Source organism: Pithys albifrons, chromosome 3 (assembly GCF_047495875.1).
Source record: "Pithys albifrons albifrons isolate INPA30051 chromosome 3, PitAlb_v1, whole genome shotgun sequence".
Lineage (NCBI taxonomy): Eukaryota > Metazoa > Chordata > Aves > Passeriformes > Thamnophilidae > Pithys > Pithys albifrons.
Genome location: NC_092460.1, coordinates 75,964,307 through 75,983,676, shown reverse-complemented (window position 1 = coordinate 75,983,676; position 19,370 = coordinate 75,964,307). Strand labels below are relative to the sequence as shown.

Genomic DNA, 19,370 nt, shown 5'->3' with positions numbered 1-19,370 from the left:
TTCACTATTTTTATCACTGAATTTTTTTTAAAAAATTCAAACTATTAAAAATCATTTTGACTCAAAAATTTTAAGAATTCATTTAATTATTTTGACGTACACACAACATACAGTACTACTTTTCAGGTCTATAAACTTACTCTAAGCTTTTCACAAGCATGACAGCAAATACAAAAATAAAACTAAAAAGAGAAAAAGAGAACTTTTGCCATGGTTTAAGTTCGACATTTTTGCCAGTAGACAAGTTCATAAAGTACAATTTTCATGATGATACTTTCATACACTTTGTAATTTTGCATTTTCTTTGCTAAATATGGCTAACTGAATACCATTTGTACTGAAAATAGGAGACTAAAACCACACTGACTCATTGGTTTTGCAGTAAAGTATTTCACACAGAATGCAGTCGAGTTTTATTACTCTTCCTCTTCAAGGAATTAGTACAAGCATATTGTACTTTTCCATTATAGGTGGAAATAATCAGGAAAAGAATATAAATATTCTTTCCCATCTAGGCATAAGAACACATTAATTCTTGACAGTACCAATATAACAAAGGAAAATATTCCAAAATTAAGGTACAATTTACTTCAAGCCCAAACACAGCAAGCACAGTAATCTTAATGTTAATTAAAGAATTTCACCTTTGTCTTATACGGATGATTACTTCCATCCAAACTTCCCCAGCCTCAGACCATAAATTCAGGTGAAATTTTGAAAGCCAGAAGTAGGATAAAAGAGAAAATTAAAGGCTCCAGGTAATTCTGGCTAGTAGTGATAGGCAGAATACATGCATCTATCTTATGGTCATCTGCAACAGCTTAAAGTTCTCTTAAAGTTGACTACTGTTCTGTAAATGGATCAACAACAGCAAGAAGTTTATTTATCCATATGGTCTCACCACAGAGCATACAAATTCCTCATCTACCTCAGTCCATCATTAACAGCATTGCTTTAGAGCATTCACCCTAGAGCTGAGGGGAAGAGGCAACACAGAAAACAACAGCATCTTAAAAGCTCTGTATACAAGGGACTAATTGTAGCAACACTTTGCTCATTTCACGGGTGACTTCAGTAAACACAGAATCCCACAGAATCAGAGAATCAATTAGGCTGGAAAAGATCTCTGAAATCATCAAGTCCAACCTATGACCAAACACTACCATGTCAAGTAGACCATGGCACCAACTGCCACATCCATTCTTTCCTTAAAAGACCTCCAAGGACTATGACTTCACCACCTCTCTGGGCAGCCCATTCAAATGTCTTATCACCCTTTCTGTGAACAAATTGTTCCAAATGTCTAACCTAAACCTACCCTGGCACAGCTTGAGACTATGTACTGTCATCCTGGCACTAACTGCCTGGGAGAAGAGGTCAAGGCTCACCTGGCTGCAACCTTCTTTCAGGTGGTTGTACAGAGCGCTAAGGTCACCCCTGAAACTCCTCTTCTCTTCTCCAGGCTAACACCAAAGACCCTGTCTTACACTCCAAAGACTGTAATTGTAAGGGTACAGCTATCTGTGAAAATCCCTCTCTACCAGGGGGTGGTTGGGCACTGGAACAGGCTCCCCAGGGAAGTGGTCACAGCGCCAAGCCTGACAGAGTTCAAGAAGCATTTGGATGATGTTCTCAGGCACATGGTGTGACTCTTAGGGATGGTCCTGTGCAGGGCTAAGCATTGGACTCGATGATCCTTATAGGTCCCTTCCACCTCAGCACATTCTGTGTTTCTGTGAAAATGAAATGAAAAGGCTATGGCAACTCAGTAGGCCCCTCAATAGGCATGAGAAGAGGTTTTTTGAGGACTTTTGAAACAGAAGTAGTAAGAGATCTGCCAAGTCAGGGGGAGAAACAGAAGGAATACAGGGTAGTTCTATGCTGGGGAGAGGATTAGAACATCACTAGGGGAGAAGAGCTCTCAGGGAGGACTTCTCTCCTCCATTACTTCTAATAGCCAGATTCCTCAAAGATTGATCTTTTTAAAGTAGGTCCGATATATTAATACTGTGTTGCTGTATGTACATATTGAACTGATTTAACTTTGGTTCATTCATACGTTCAAAATCTTTTATACCTGGGTATACTTGGAACATTGTACATAAATTACTTCTTTAACTAAACAAATACACCTGTCAGACTCTGCATAATAATTTCCATTAATCTGTTCTGTACAATTTCTGTACTCACACACTGTTTTATACTGGAAAAAGACTGTATTTGTCATAATTTCTAGATTTGAAGAGAACCATTTATATTCTCTCAAGCACTTTGCATTATTTTATAGACAGAATAAACAGGATCATCTGAAATCACAGTAAGATGAGTGTGCCCCATACAATAGCCAAAAAATGATATTTGGATTAATATCAAATAAAATGAACAGTTCTAACAGCAGATTACCTTCTTTGTTGGAAAAAAGTCCGAAACCTAAACAACATAATTTAAACTACAGAAAACACTCATTTAGCCAGATGAATGGAATCTTCAGACCTTAAAATTAAATAAAGAACCATGTAAAGTAAAAATGTCAACATAAAAATATAGACAATCAGAAGAGGAAAATATCTATGTTTATATTTCGATAAAGCACAACACAGTAAAGAATACCATAGTAAATAAAATAGTGGGCATAAGAACATCTAACATTGTTTGATCCCCATAGAGCTGAATGAAGCACCCCTTTCTCTGAAGAACCACTCTTATCAGAAGGGTGTTCCTTGGAGGAGAAAGGCAATTGAAGCTAGGAAATGATGGATAGCAATGACCTTTCTGTGTTCTAAAACATGGGCATATTTTAGGTATTTAATCTTGAGAACTGGATTATTATCAATCAATTATTCATGACAATTTGAATCTATGGTAGATGTTTTTTGTTTTCTTAAATATCACATAGCTAAGGTTCTGCTTGAGGACCGGAAAGGAGATTAAATCCTCACAAGTAAATAGTGTTCAAGACTGGCATTTTCTTCCCTCCTAAACATTCCTTTCCCCGTATAACAGAACACACTGATGATAACCTAGTGCCCTTTGCAAAAATTCTACCTAAATATTCTGAAATCCACCTTTATAGCTTTTTTCCTCTACGAGGGAAAAAAAATCCCCAACCTCTTCCAGAGAACAAAGCAAGGCATTGTAGTAACACAGAGCAGCAAAAACTGCTACGGCTTCATTCCTGTAGCCACAGGTTACCCTGCTGCTCTTTTAACATCCACTCTTCCTCACTTGCCCAGTGGAGAGTGATAACAGAAGCAGAACCACTCCATTACAGGCCACCAGATCATACAATGAAAATAAGCAGAAGGCATCTGCAGATATTTAAAATGCGTTGCAGAAGAAGATAGCAGATGGAGCTATTCTAAACCTCTTTTGAAAAGCAGAACCTCTACAACCTGAAATAAAACTAAAAATATATGTGTGTCTGTGAAGGGAAAGGAATGTCTTCACATTTTCTTGAAGAATATCTGTGCTGAAAAACACAGAGGTCATCCCAATTGTGGAAACCACTATGGAAAGACTCTCCTTTATTCAGGTTTAAAATTTAAGAATATGGATAGCAAGGACACCTTATGATGAGTAAAGTCAATTTAACACACCTAAACCCACTAAATATTTGGCAGTTCTTTCTGTTCTCAAATACTGTATATAAAACTGTACACCTTATTTGCAGTCTAACTGATCTTCCAGACATTATATGCAGTTCTTGCTATGTCTGATAAGTTGAAGAACTGTCTTACCAAATTTCTGTTTGTTGTGGTATGCTTCTTAGGGACTACACAAAGCCCCTCTTTATGCCCCTAGTTAACACTAAACAGATTGAATTCCAGGAGGTTTTCCACAATAAGCATGCCTTCAACTACTCCAGTCATTCCTGAGATATTTGTGGTTCTCCCCTGATCCTTCTCCAACTGAACACAGTATTCCAGTAACAGGTTATGCAAGTATATTAACAATTAATACAGAAAATTAACACAACTGTTTCCTTCTTATATGTCTCTTTCTTGTTTGTATATCAGAATACAGTAACATTTTGATTCTCAAGCTCTCTTCAAAAACAATTAATTCCTTAGTTGAAGCTTTTCATAAGATTAACCATTTGCCCAGGATGTTATGAACGTTTTTATTCACAGGGAGAAGGGATGCTCCAAAGAAGGTGGGGGAAAGGCTAATCTGGAGGAAATCTCTAGAGGTTAAAAAAAGGGAGCTTGGAAAAAGGACTGAAAGGGTGGAGCAAGGTGAATATAAAACATCTAACTGTGGAAAACGGAGGCAGCATTTTAGTTTACTAGTGTTGCCTGGCAAACTGAGTTCACAAGTGCAAATGAAAAATCATACATAATGAAGTCATTACAGGGGCTCTAACACTGGACTTTGTTGTTGGTGTGCCAATAAAACTGACAGATAATCTAATTCCATATAACAGCAGGATAAAACAGCTGCAAACAAGGAAAACCTTGGAAATTAAGTGCTGGAAACATTTGCAAAGTAAAAACTAATGCTAAGGCAAATGGAGTATGTATCAACTGTGGGGGTGGAAAACAATCTGTATGGGAAAAAAAGAAACTGAATCACTAGGATAGTGGTGAAGAGTTGTTAATACCTGAGAAAACTGCCCTGCCTAAAACAATTTAAAGAAAGTGTCTTTCAATATGTAATAATCTGCAAAATTTAGTTTGGTGATGTAATAGATCTGGTTGAATCAAGACCATTCTGAGCTACAATATTTACTATACCTGAGTAATGTTTGTGATAAAGAAGCTTCTCCTTGCATTGTGATAAACAAGCTGCACTTGTTCTAGTTTTCAAACTTTGGTTATTAGGTATATCAAGTTGCAAAACTTCTGCAAACTACAAGAAGTATTTGTAATTGAGTTCCTCAATTTTTAAAAGTAGAACTAGCTTCCATACTAACAGACCCCCTACCAAAAAAAAAAGAAAAAAAAAAAGAAGTTAAGAAGTTGCTTTAATTTCATCACTTTTGTTCCTTCCATCTAGAAGACTTGAATTAAAGGTTAAAAATAAATCATTAATTTGAAGAAAAGAGGTTTGCATCATAGCATCTCAACAAATATGACCCATAATAGTGTCTCTAATACAGTTATTAGAATTAAGTGATTTTAGAAACTTACAGCTTTCACCTAAACATGCTGTTCATAAAGTCAAGGGTAAAATTTCTGGTGGCTTCACGAGCACAGTTGTGCAGATTGCAACAGTACCTTACACCTCTGAATTTTATCCTATCTTTGCCTTTTTCCCTGTAACTTCTTTAAATTCAGCAGCAAACAACCCTCCCACCACAGAGATATAACTACATATAATCATCGAGTTGCTTTACCAGGGGTTTGCATACTCAGCTTCAATATCTACTACTACGTGTTGAAAAAATGTATCATTTGCTCACATTCCCATAGTGCAGCCACTGCAATATGTCTTTGTGGTGAACAGCTTAGAGGAAGCACAGCACCAATCTATAGTCCTTGTTCCATTTCTCCATAGTTCAGGCATGCTGCCAACTGCTATGATATAAATCTGCTTTCATGTGGGTACAAGAATAAGGAAGCTCTAAGAAGAGGGAATGAGAAGGAGGCCATTCCAAATGCAGAACATGCCACATACACCTTTCTACATATTCTACATAAGCACAAAGCAATTGTTTGTCCAGGGACAGTTAGGTTTTAAACAATAATCTGTTGGGATTAAGCAAACTCTCAATCTGTGCAGGACAATTCTTCCTCTTTATAGCCCTTTAAGAATTACTTTTAAAATGTCAGATCTGCTGTGCTAAATTCAAGTTTCTTGAAAAGGATTTATGTAAGTATTCAATACATTAGCGGTATAAGTGTTGGTTGGGATTCATTATTTAGAAAGAAAAGAATTAAGTAAGATTTTAAAAGAACTTCAAATGGTAGCATAAGGTTCAGAAGAAGCCGAATGTATAGGTAAGACTAAAAATCAACAGAGAAAAACACCACCACCCCCAAAAACCTAAAAAAAAAAGGCAAACCGAAAAGAAACAGATAACTCCAGCAAAAATCACCAGTTTTGACAACAGCAAGTTCAGAAATACAAATTTATCCCACTGTGTACAGTGTAGTCTGTGTACACTGCAAAGACAGACTGACCCTGAAGTGTGTGATCAGGCTACGACCTCAGAGAGCTGGAGCACCACTCGGCATTTAGTCCATTTGCTTTCTGAATACACCCTATAATTAGAGAACAGTTTCTCATGCTGCCCCTCCCCTGAACAGCTAAGGTTCAAGCATTCACAGAATTTTAGAGCAGTTTAGCTCTGGCAGTTGACAGAAATATTTTTGCCTTAGGAGGGAGCAATTGTGGGTAATCATTTGGACAGCATATGATCTTCAACTCAAGACAGAAAAATGGAAATAACCTTGCATACCTTTTTACGTTTTAAAGCATTTAAAGACATACACTAGGAAGGTGAACCTATAAAAACTAATTTATATAACTCCACAGTTCTATAGCATAGACCTAAAATCTTGTCTTAGAGCATTCTAGTTTTGAAAGGAGTGCCTTTAGGTTTCAAAACTTTTAAAAAACTTACACCTGACCAGTACTCTGTGCATCTGGAAGCAACTGCTTTTATCATAGTTTACTCTGCCACTTAAATGTAGAGCCTGGGAAATCAAGGGCAATGACACCCAGCACACTCACACACTACAATACATGTGCCTACTGATTATACTATTAATTATACAGGAAGAATATAACATTAAGGCTTTAAAATGTAGATGCTACAGAGGTCTATACTACCCTGCACCACCCAAATCAGATCTTTCTTTGTTGTCATTCCTTATGCATGCTGACAGGAGTCAATCTCGGAAATAAATTCAGTAGATGTGCATTACTGTTGCACCACAATTGCATTTGACACACATTTAACAGAGTCAACAGGCAGTATCCCATTACACTGCGAAAGCAAGTCTAAAAGGCAGCAATTTGTTCTGGAAATACTTACTTGTGATGAGGTCACCATCAGTGCCATTTCCCCAGATGGACTGCTCTTGTATCTCTGCTTGTATACTTTGGTTACTGGAAGGCTGGTTTATATCTTTATTTTCTGCCACAGTATTCTCTTGATCAGCTTTTTCTAAGTCAGAAAACATTTTAAGATATTAGTTTCTATATTTTTTTCTCTATGTGAGCAAAACTCATTTTTGAAAAATTAAAAGAGAGCATAAAATATAACTTATCTAGCATAAAATATAACTTATCTCAGCATCTCATTTTGTTTCATTAGAATTAATTTCTAATAATAAAGTTGATCTTCAATTTGTTTTCTAGTACACATCAAAATAATTTCTGTTTAAGAAAGTCCCTCAGTCGTATCTAATCATGCAAATAATACTGAGCAGCTTTTTTAACAACTTATGGTTGACGGTTTTTTATATCTAGTTACCTTCCACAAAATTTTCATATAAAAATTTAAATAGCTTTGTCACACACAAAAAAACCCCATTATTTTTTGCCCACATACATGTGGGTCTAGCATATAAAAATTCACAAAGTTCTGTTCTCTGTTATTTAAAATTACACATATAATGAAAGACAAATACAGTTGAAACTTCAAAATTTACTAGTACAGAAATTCAGAAAATTACAGCAAAATTATCTGGTTTTCATTGAAAAAAAAAAAAAAGAAGGTGTTTTAAAAGCCGTTGCTGAATAAAGTCAATATTTAGCTTATAACAAAAAATATTTCTTCTCTCCAAGTATACAGAAGATGCAGGGAAATTTCCACAGTAAGATTATTTCAGGGATTCTTAAGCTTATTTCACAATATAACAGATCATGTTGGTTTGATGATTTTGCCAGTTAACACATACGGAGCAGGATTTCCCCAAACCAAAGCAAGTAACAGTTTTCATCTTCACTGTCATTATTGTTTTAATAATCAAATTCACATAGATCTTTCTGTTCTTGATTGCTACAGATTTTTCCTACTGGCATTCAAGGAAACATTTTCAATCTGGAATTACTTTGTTCATTATTCACAGCAAGAGATTATCAGTTTATATCATTTACTCAAGGGATCTGGAAAACACTAAATATTTTCAGTCTCATGTATTTTGTGTATTTTTGAGCATACATACAACAATTAATATTTACAGTAAATCTAAATGAGCAACTGTTGAAAAGTCTGTTATAAATCCCTCATCACAATGTAATGATACCATATTCTTGTAAAAGCAACTATCCCAGTCCTGAGACATAGAAAATCACTTAGTGCTACTGTGACATAATAAAGGTTAGTTTCTTCATTTAACCCACAGCAGTTTGATTTTAAATCCTAACTTTCTGCCTTTGTTATCCACCCTATTAAACTGAGGCACTGGATATCACTCAAAATAATATATGCCTCCTGAGTGTATAGTAGCATGTGCCTTCAAGCACCGCTGCTCCCCTTCTATCAATTTGCACCTCTGAGATGTCTGACCCAGCTACCTCCATGGCACTTCTCTCTCAGCCCTCCCTCCCACCACCATTTCTTCAACAACTTGTCAATATTTCCTCCTGTCCATCCTGAGAGGAACCGTTTCACTGGGATTGGCATAGTTATTGAAATGATTGGAAAGGTATCACTTGACTTCAGTGAGTTTTGCCCCTTGCCCTGATGACTTAATCTCACCAAGATACTCATCCTATTCCTATTAACAAGAAGAAAAAGAAGTTTTTCCACCCTTTGACACATATCAAATACAAATTATTTCTACCTACTGTCTATCAAATACAAATCGACTGTATTAAAATATGATGATTTTGCCTGTGCAGTTAAGTACTAGGTGCAAATGTGTTTCAAAAGTGTTTGAAAAGTGCTCTGAAATAGACTGAATAAAAATAAGTAGTGTTCTGGACAGAGCCAGTTTAAAAGCATTCTGCTTTCCAAAAACACTAAGCTTAAATGAGCTATTTCAAGAGATTTTGCTCTTAAATTACTTTACTGCAGTAACAACACCAAAATTACAATATGTACCTGGCAGTGCTAGTACAGAATTGCAGAGGTACTGTATACAATTCTCTTGTATAGGATGGAACTTTGCAGTGCCCTATTATTTCATGTAGTAAACAATGAATGGCTCTAAGGAAACAATAATGTTAATATTATGGGACCCTCAGTGTTGTAGATTACAATTCTATCTAAGAAATCTGAAAAGGAGTGCAGAATACAATGTATCATTATTCATATGGATTTAGTTTTCACCCCTCTGCTTATTTTCAGATCAGTATTTTTTCTCTCTTTTTTTTAACTATCTAGGTTGTATATGTATGTTTCATGTGCACTTTTATTATTCTAGCTGGATATTGTAAATGACCAGTCAAAACCAAGAAAGATGTAATACACTATTAAAAAGTTTTTTTAAAAAGAAACAATGTTGCAATTGCACAACAACAATTTTTAGAGGACATTTACACCAAGTAATATTGAGTATCTCTTCTTCGATCTATTGAATTCCTATGAAGACTTCCCCATGAAGGTGCCTAACAGAAACATACACCATGAAACACGTATTTGGTATCTTACTTTGCACTCCAGAATTGCCTTCTGAAGCACCTCATTCTGACAGATCCTGCTCAGTGGGGTGGTAGGCTAAGGTCCTGGGCAGCAGCTAAGGACCATACAGCTATTCCTTCCTTCCCCAGTCCCCAGGAGGACTAGGGGAGAGAACAGAAGGAGTCCAAGGGAGGAAATTCCTGGGTCAAGATACAGTCTAATAAGTGAAGAAAACAGGAAGGAAAAATAAAACAGGTGATGCAAAGGCAACAATTCACCATCTCCCACAAACAGACCAGTGCCTGACCTAGTCTATGCAACAGCGACCTCCACTAAAACCTCCTCCCCTCAGTTTTTGTTGCTGAGCAAGAAAAGATAATTGATGTGTGTAGATTTGCAAGACACACCTCAAAAGGCTCAAGGCTTTGACAAATAACCAACTTTTCTTCTCCAACTGGTTGTCCATTTGTACATTCACACTCCAGCTGCCCTCACATGCCTCGTGACACCCCTTTATTCAGAAGAGGATCTCAGTGTGTTCAAACATGGTATTGTATCTTAACGTATCAGTAACTCTGCAACATACACATGGAAACAAATGCCCACATTAGGTGGGTTGCATGTTCTCAGACCATGATTGACAGCTGATTTCTGTTCATTAGATGACACATAAGCCTATATTCTGACTCAGCCAGCTCTTACAGGCATGTGAACCATAAGAGTGCATGACAAGTACAATGACAAACTGGCTTTGAGAAACAGGTTTAGAGTTTGCCTATAAAATTTATGAGTTTGTACATAAAATGAATTTAAAATCCTGTTGTTGCAACAACAGAAGACTTTGCTGCTATGACATAATAATTTTCTGTTCACCAGCAACGTGGTGGACTGCACGAAATAACAAGTAAAGCAAAAGCAAGTTCTGGGAAAGGCTTCTGGAAACCTGGGTGCATTATTCTCATCAAGGAGAGAGGAATAAGCAAAATGGACAAAATGATACAGTGGAGTCACTCTGACCATCAAAAATGCAGAGTCACTAACAGTCTAACAGTTTTATTTAGGCACAGAAAAAGATGAAAGCACAGGGCAGAGCTTACTTAGGCACCTAAATTTGACCCAGTTATTGCAACATAAACATGAATCCTGAGAAGGCCTGAGCTATCCTAGAACAAATACATGCAGATTTACATACACATGCAAAGTTAAAATCATCCTGAATGAATTCTCCAAAGCAAAGAGAAATTACAGAAGAAAAAAAAAGAAAAAAACACCAAAAAACCAAACCAAACCAACAAACATAAAAACCCACAAAACACAAACATAGATCTATGAGGAAAAAAAAGTCAAAGAATATTACCAAAAGGAAATATAACAATCAGTTCTCTGTCTCAAGCCTACAATTTTTGGGAGGGACTGAAAATCATGTGACAAATACTACATTTCTAACACTTCCTTACAACAATAACACAAAAGAACCATGATAATGCCAGGTTTTACAATGTAATCAATAACAGTTACACCTACCATTTACTTCATGAAATGCCTAAAACTTTTAGGCATTTCACAGAACAAGTTCAACAGTTCATATAACAAAATGCCTATTCCAGTTCATGATTTGCCTGAAACAATCTCATTTCATTAAGGTTGTAACATCTAATTAACATTTATAAACGATCAATTATGGAGCTAGAAACCTTCAATTAGATATCTGATTGTTTTAAAACTGAAAAAACCACTTATTTGAACTAGTTTCATTTCAGGGGTATTCACTTATATGTCTCATTGCAACTTTCGATGTTCTCAAAAATGCTACTGAAAAATTAGTCTCTCAAAATTGAGCAATTTAACTGAGCTTCCTGGAAAATTCTTACACAGAATTTTCCAGGTGCAAACTATGGAACAACTATGAATGTACTACAAGTTTGACAGGCTAGAACAAATTTGAGTCATGATAACTTAAAAATAAACAGCAATGTGCAAATAAGTACTCTGCATTATTTGAAGCATTTAAGAGGTTAAATACATAAGTGAAATCTTCTTTTCACAAATAATTACACTTATTATGTGGTCAGTTATAAATTGATGTCATTCATCCAACAAAGCTTCACAAGTATACAAAACCAGTTTCACAGAAGTGCTAAGCAATACTTCATAGCTATGGTTGTATTAGCAACAGCATGGGCCAATGAAACTGGGCATGTGCAGCGTAAGAGTTAACTTTAAGAACATACACCATATTATACATGTTGCAGGGTCTTTCTACTTTGGACTTGCTCTCAGAATTAATCTCAAAGACTCAAGGCTTATTAGTGGCTGGAGTGAATTAGGCACATTCATACAGTGCATCTTTCGATTACTTTGTGTAAAAGGAATCCAGTCCAGGTCACTCCCTAGGATCGTTCTGCAATGCAAATCAAAGTGGAGGCAAACAAGAGATTTACTTCAAAACTGCATTGATGATCCAAATAAAAACAGTAGGATAACACACTCATTGCTGGATGCTATTTATTAGGAAAAAAAATGTTTAAAGAAAAGCGAAATTTGAGGGCCTGGAGTTGAATTTAAGAATTACTGTGATATAAAAGTAGCCCATGAAAGAAAGTATTTTCAAATTTGATGCAAGACTTTTACAGTCAACTCTATGAAACACAAGTCTATCACACCCATGTGGGCATGAATCACTCTACTGGAACAGTACCCATGTGAAACAGAAAGCAGAAGTATATTTTTATGAAAAACTGAAGTCAGTCGTCTATTTACCAGAGTTTTAGATACTTTAGTCAGTAATATTCAATAAGTGCCTCATTACTGGCACACAGCAATAAAACAAATTAACACAGATTCTCTCAACTCTTGTCAGATTGCAAGTGGAACACAAATGGAGAGGAAGTATTTGGTAAGTTGGAGCAATCTGAGTACACTGGTTAATCGTTAAAAAAAATCTACTACTCTTAACACTGAGGCACTGCTGGTAAAGCAGAATAATTATGGTGATAATAATCATTGTTGCCTGAAGAATGTTCAAGCATTCCCTGCATTAAATCTTTTGTAACCCAGTCTCACCTAGCCAGCAGGTTCCTTTAGTGCTCCTCATCATGCAAACAGTTAAGTACAGAAAACATGAAGGGATTTGAATCATGTTATTGAAGAGGAGTACTTTGTACTTTTTCTGAATGGAAGTACTAGTTGCTGAATATGGTTTGTTCAAACACCAACTCAGAACTACATCTCCATTCAGCAACAGCGAGATGATTTGCACCAGAGAGAACAGTCACTTACAGAACTTGACCATTGATATTTCTACAAGACCTCTCCATCCTCCTCTCCCACCCCATTAAAATAAAAAATTCTAGTGGATTTCCATCATCTAAAGAGTTACTATAGTTCAGGTAAAATTATCTCAATTTCAAAATAAGTTGTTTATTGTTGTTATTATTATTGGGTTTGTTTTCTTTCTGAATTGAGAAAGCTAAATATTATGCATTTGTTATTCTAGGTTACAGTTAGCAACAAATAAGCAAAAGTAAAAGCATTCCAAATACTTTACAGATGAGAGTCCGACATTTTCTAAAATGTGTCCTGATTCTCTAAATGCAGTTCCATGTCCACTGAATTTCTCTCTTATAATCCATGGTTTATTCAAATAAAGATGATTTAATGAAAAAAGTCTACCTACCCAGAGTCCAGGCAATAATCACACCAGAACCTCTAACACACGAAACATTTTCCTCAAAGCAGAGAATCTAATGGTCACTAATTATCACATTCCTTTCTCAGGGACAATATTTTGGTACCTACTAGTTGAGAAAGTACCTCATCACAGCCAAATTGAAGTGGTCTGAGCACAGACATGACACTATTTGTTGACTACATCACACAGGTAGAAGTAGTCATAATTTGGTTCCAAGGGCAATGAGCTACAGGAGAAGACAGAGAGCATGATCAGGATCTTGAACAAGGGTGCATAAGTAGAATTACACTTCTGGAAGGATGTGGCAACAATTTACATGTTTACAGAAATTAGGTTAAACCTTTCATCCTCCAGTGTGTACCTTAGAGCAGGAGACTCCAATGACAGGGATAAAGATTTAAAGACTGAAGTTGAGTTCTGATAGTGCAACAAAAGAAGACACTTATTTCATTTGCTCTCTCTCACAGCACACTAATTGTGGAGGAGTGAAGTCCAGTATTCTCACTCATATTTATCAATTAATTAAAAAATTAATTCACAAGGAAGAACAGTGATGGGGGAGATGTTGAGAGAGCATGTTGGTTTAAAGTAACACACAAAATTTTCTTTTGAAGCCAGAGCATGCCACACCTATGTAGTAGGCTAAACTATGTCTCAGAACCACAGTTTTTACTATATCCATAACTTATGAATATACCTGCAATCTGCCCAAGCTTTATCACTTTTCTCTGATTTTTAATTAGGTGTAGGACAGTGATTTTTGACTATTCAAAACTCAGTTGATGGTTCTTTTCCTTTCATGGAAATGCAATTAATCTTCAGCATCTGAATGTATATATAACAAGCAAAAGGAGCACTTGGAATATCTGGAGTTTTTTATGATACCCCACAGAACTATGGGAGAGAAGAGAGAAGTTTGTTCTCAGGATATAAGGTAGCTATACCAGTTACACAAATATAGAAACCAGATTAAAGTATGGTGTTACAAATCAAAAATTCCTTTCAACTGGAATGTGCTTAATACTTTATTACTCACACAACATAAACCATCTTTTCCTGATTAAGGAACCTTCAATTATAGGTGCACACAGATTTCAAGTATCTCACTGTAAATATATTGAGCCATTTCCAGAAATAATATGAATTTCAATCATAGTTTTTAAAATTATCACCAAATTACAGAGAAATCAGTGTCATTTTGGATGTCCTGGGGATAGAGTGAAAGGATAGGGGCTGTTGAAAGTCTCAGACATACTATCTTAGATCTTCAGCCCTGGAATATCTGAACTACCTTACCCTGTAACCACATGCTGCAAAGCTGACAACAGAAATGCTGGAATATAGACTGGAAATGTTATGAACTCACCTCTTCCTCTTTCCACCCCCACTTCCCCAACAGACTTAAGGTAGAAAAACGCAACAAATATCCACAGTTATCCTTAAAGCTAAGTTTATTAGAATAAAAATTATATATTTGAATGCTGAATTCTGTTAAAAAACAGCCTCATCTTTATTTGAACTCTACATATGCTTTAAAACTGAGCATGTGCCTTGAAAGGTGTGTTCAGTGAGTAAACCTGAATCATTACACTTGTTTGTACCTTACTGATCCCTAAGAAAGCTGTCAGCTGTAACTGTGTCATTCAGCCTTCTTGCACATAACTCGTCAGTGGACAAATCAGTATTTTTCCTTACTTTTCACTAAAAAAAAAAGAGCATGTATTGAAAATCTTACATAGGATTTTAGCTCATAGTGAAAACTCAATTTAAAGTGGCACTGTGAGAATAAGACCATTTTCCATGCTGACTTACAACTACAGTAACTTTGATGTAAGGCCTATATACAGAATTCAACCCGTGTGGCCAGTTGATCACATGACAGATAACACCACACTGAAAATAAACACAACTAACAGGTAGTGATGGCTCTGGCAAAAATATGATTCCAATAGTTCAGTTCTGCATGCTTGATCTTCTGTATCTAATCTTTTTTATTATTTTAATAACTTATTATTTTGACTGTTTAGAAGTTATGAGTCATTCTTTAGGACAGAAAAACCCAACCAACAATAAGATAAGTACAAGCCAACTTGCTATGTCTCCTTGCCAAAACATTTTTTACTTAGCTACGGATATTTTCTGGTCTCTCAAATGAGTCTTCAGCTTTGATTTCACACAGCTATTGATTTTCCAAGTTACAAAAACATGACTGCATCTTTAATCCACAGTTGCACAACTGTGTTACCAGGCACTGCTCCAGTTAACCAGTTATGAATAAAGTTACAGTTCTTGAACAAGCCTATTTGTCTGTTCTTTGGAGATTTTTTAAACTCCTGTCAGAATTCTGGAAAACAAAGCTGTAGCTTTAAACTAATAAAATAAGTAAATAAATAAATAAATAAATTCTCATCTCCATAGACCGGGGCTTGAGAGGTAAACATACTTTCCAGTTTTCAGGATAACCTGCAATGTACCTTGTCAAGCTTCCCTAAGTGAAGGTGATCAGAGTATCAACGTATTTTGAGCAAATGCAAATACAACTTAAGTTGAATTTCTCTTTAAGATGAATGTACTTTTAAACAAACTTTTGAAATGAAACAAGTTATATTGTCAGAAACTGACTTGAGCTGCAGCATCACAGAGTAACCTAACCAAAAAACAGCAGTGACCTCCAACCTCAACAACACTCTTGCTATTGGATCAACCCTCCTTAACTTTCTTCAGAACCTGGAAGGAGAGCTTTTACAGGAAAGAGCAAAGAGCTTCTAAACACAAACACAAAGCTGAGAAACAGGAAAGCAATTTCTAAGGAGCAGCATCTGCCTCTGAACGACTGTAGTTTTTCAAGTACAGAAAACCGGGGCTAAGATCGCTGCACCTTTTTTTTCTCTTTTTTTTTTTCCTTTTTTTTCGTTTTTCACATGGGCATTTCTGGTTAAAACAATAAAGACGTGAAGTGAAAGTGCTGGAGAGATATACGAAAGAGGGGAGGGCAGGAGAAGAGGAAAGAAAAGGATTAAAATCCACAAAACAAATCAGTAAATGTATCATACCAATAAAAGGCGCAACAATTACAGAGAAACTTTAAAGTAACTTACCTCGCGGGAGAGAGATCAAAGAGGTGTTTTCAGTCGGAGCTTGCTCTGGCCCTCCAGGCCCCGGAGGAAGAGGTTCTCTCACTTGGGACATCTGCCAGCTCTCGCGCCGAGTAACAGAGAGCCTGCACCCCTCTCCAACAAAACTAACACGCGACCCTGAAGGAACAAGCAAATGAAAGGGCTTGTTAATGTATTTTATGCAGAAAACTCACGGCTCGGGGCTAGGGAACGAGGAGGGAGAGCAAGGGAGCGGCGGGAACTTGGCTGCGCGGCGGCGGGCGCGCCCCCCGCCCCCTGCGGCGAGCCCCGGCGGGGCCGGGGGGCGGCGGCCGCGGGGCGGGAGTGGCCGTGGGCGCTGGGCCGGGGGCCGCGGGAGGTACGGGGGGGCCCGCGGCGGAGCTGGCGGGAGCGCAGCGCGCCCTGCCCTACCTCCGCATTTCCTCCCGCTCCGCCGCGGCGCCCGGCCCTCCCCGCGTCCCGGCCGCGGGAGCTTTCGCGCTGCTCCCCGCGCTTTCCCTGCCGCGCCGCTCGCCCCGGCAGCGCCTCCTCTCCCGCCCTGCACCCGCGGGCCTTGCCCCGGGCAGTGGCGCGCACAGCCTGGCACTCACACACGCTGTCCCCCCGCCGCCACAGTCACTCCTTCTCCATCATTTCCGGACAATGAAACACCCCACTCCTGCTGGCGGCGGCCGCGGCTCGGGGCGGCGGTCGTGCAGGTCCTGCCGGCCGCCAGCGACGGGACTGCGGGCTGGGCTGGGTCGGGCCGGGCTGGGCTGGGCTGGGCTGCGCGGGGTCGGGCCCGGGTTTGGGGGCGGCCGGCCGCGGGGCGCCTCGCTGCCCCCTGCCCCCAGTCGGGCCTCCAGCCATGGAAATTCCCCCAGGCGACGGAAATCCGTCAGGCAGAAACAGGCAAGAGGGAAAAAAACCGGGATAACATTAAAGGGAGGCTGTCGCGGCAGGGCACGGAGCGGGGCACGCCGGGGCGCGCAGCCACTCGCTCCACAGGCGGCCGCCGCTGTGCATCCCCCGCCACCAGTTGCGCCTCGGCCGGGGAGCGGCACGTGGAACGCCGCAGGCCCTGCCACCCCTCCCGGCCCTGCCACCCCGCACCTGCCCTGCAGCTCCTCACCTGCCCTTGCCACCGCTCACCTGCCCCTGCCACCTCTCCAGGCCCTGCCAGCCCTCACCTGCCCCTGCCCCTAACAGGTAATATGCAGATATATCAATAGAAAGGACACCACAGCGGGCTCACAGAAACACTCAAAGAACACGAAGAATACAGCAAGCATTTTTCAGAAGTAAAACCCTAGAGTGCCAAGTACTTCCTGTGCTGTCGTCTGCAAAGCATTGTTACCTGGACTTTCTCCATATAGGAAATGCATTTCTTTTCCATGGCACAGACTGATGTGATCATCAGCCTCGTGCTCCGCTCTTGCCCACACCGTGGGGTACTGCAGTTATTGCTCATGCGTTATCTCCATAATCTACATGCTTTGCCTTGCTTATGTCACCTTTCCCTATCAAAGTGGGTCCACGTTTCAAATGTATTTTCCTTAAAATTTACAAGCAAATTTTTTTTTATGGTTTAGGGAATATACTGATAAGACTCACTACAGTGAGATAATTAGCTAGATATATTGTTTGGGACACAAAAGTAGGAAGATAATCAAGTTACAAACTGCATCCTAACATATGAGGCTATAACTGATGGATATTATTCTGATATCACACATGCTAAGCAATATGCTCAGATATTAAAAGTTCACTTCTTAAAGTTTAGCATTTCCCTGCTGTGTTTGCAAAACAATCAGGACAGCATGTAAATACCTGACTAGGAGCCAGTTCCGTGTGTAAGTCCACACCCCTCAGGGCCAACTCATAGTTCAGAAGTCATCAGTAACTTTGCATCACTGTATAGCTTTACTATTGTCATTGTTGTTGCAAAAGAGAACAGTGTGACGAAAGATGTATATACTTTTCTCTGAGATACAATTTTAAAGCATTTCAAGAACCTAAGATGTTTTTTGTTACAGCATAGTCCTTCTTTAAATTTTCATATGACAAAATTGGAAAAAAAAGGATTTTTTTTTTGTAGTAAAGAAGCTGTGTAAAAAAATCCATTTTGGGCACACTAAATTGTTATTGTACTGTGGAATGATAATAATATTGGTCTCGATATCTACACTTCTCATCTATGAAAACATTGCATAACTTTCCATAGTCCTCTCCTTGCTGTCCGGAGGGCAGAGCAATTGAGACATAAGGTAGAATGACTTACCTCAAACTCCTAAGTGAGTCAGTAGCAGAAGAAAGTTTATGACTCAGTCTCAACATACAAGCTTATGTTTTTCCCTCTGAAACTGGAAACAGCAGAGAGCAATGGGAGGAGCAATAATTCAGTCAACCACACCCTGCCTTCAAAATATTTCATTGGATAATAAATGACTATGAAGAGCTGATACCACCCAGGGTTGGTGTTTTGGTGGGTTTTTTTAACCTTATCTCTGAAACCCATATGGTAAACTCCATGACGTTCAGTTTATCTTCTTTAAAAAATGATGGGATGAGCTCATGCTGCCAAGGTTCAATTGGAGAGTTTAAAGCAACTAGATGAATGAACAGGGTTTCTGGCAGACATTGCAACTGATACAGTAGGAGATAAACAAAAACAGATTAAGAAAAGGTAAGAGAACTCAATACACAAAAAGCACAATCCACTGAAATAGCACATTAAAAATATTGTGCATTACATAATATATTACATACCAAAGACTGTGATGATTGTCCACAGCTGGGTCCAGCTGTGTATACCACAATGAGATACCACAGATAGGCAAAGCTCATTGGCATAAGCACTTCCCGACAGTACAACATCTAACAAATACTCAGCTAATCTAAAATAATTGTTGTATCACTTTCCTCTAAAATACATATCATTCTAAACTGTTGTTGAAAATTCTCAGGAAGTGAACAGTTCAGATATTGCAACCAGCAGCCTTTCAAGTAGGCTACAAATATGAGATATGCTGTATCTTACTATAGCAGCCAAGTTATAGACTATTGCACA

At 38.4% G+C, this 19,370-nt stretch overlaps 1 protein-coding gene across 4 annotated transcripts in view; it reads right to left on the bottom strand.

Moving 5' to 3' along the window:
• MDFIC (MyoD family inhibitor domain containing) overlaps positions 1–18,675 on the bottom strand; it is a 50,633-nt gene extending 31,958 nt beyond the window's left edge. Inside the window, exons 1-3 of one of the 4 annotated variants that reach the window (XM_071552440.1) lie at positions 18,582–18,675; positions 16,304–16,459; positions 6,980–7,111 (exon numbers count right to left, since the gene is read on the bottom strand). In XM_071552440.1, the coding sequence (XP_071408541.1) occupies positions 6,980–7,111; positions 16,304–16,394 (223 nt within the window). In that variant the 5' untranslated portion in view covers positions 16,395–16,459; positions 18,582–18,675. Of the gene's footprint in view, positions 1–6,979; positions 7,112–16,303; positions 16,460–16,732; positions 16,884–16,911; positions 17,003–17,657; positions 17,832–18,581 lie in introns of those variants that run through there. The other 3 variants (XM_071552437.1, XM_071552438.1, XM_071552441.1) reach the window with 3 other exon arrangements.
• Positions 18,676–19,370: the final 695 nt, after the last annotated feature.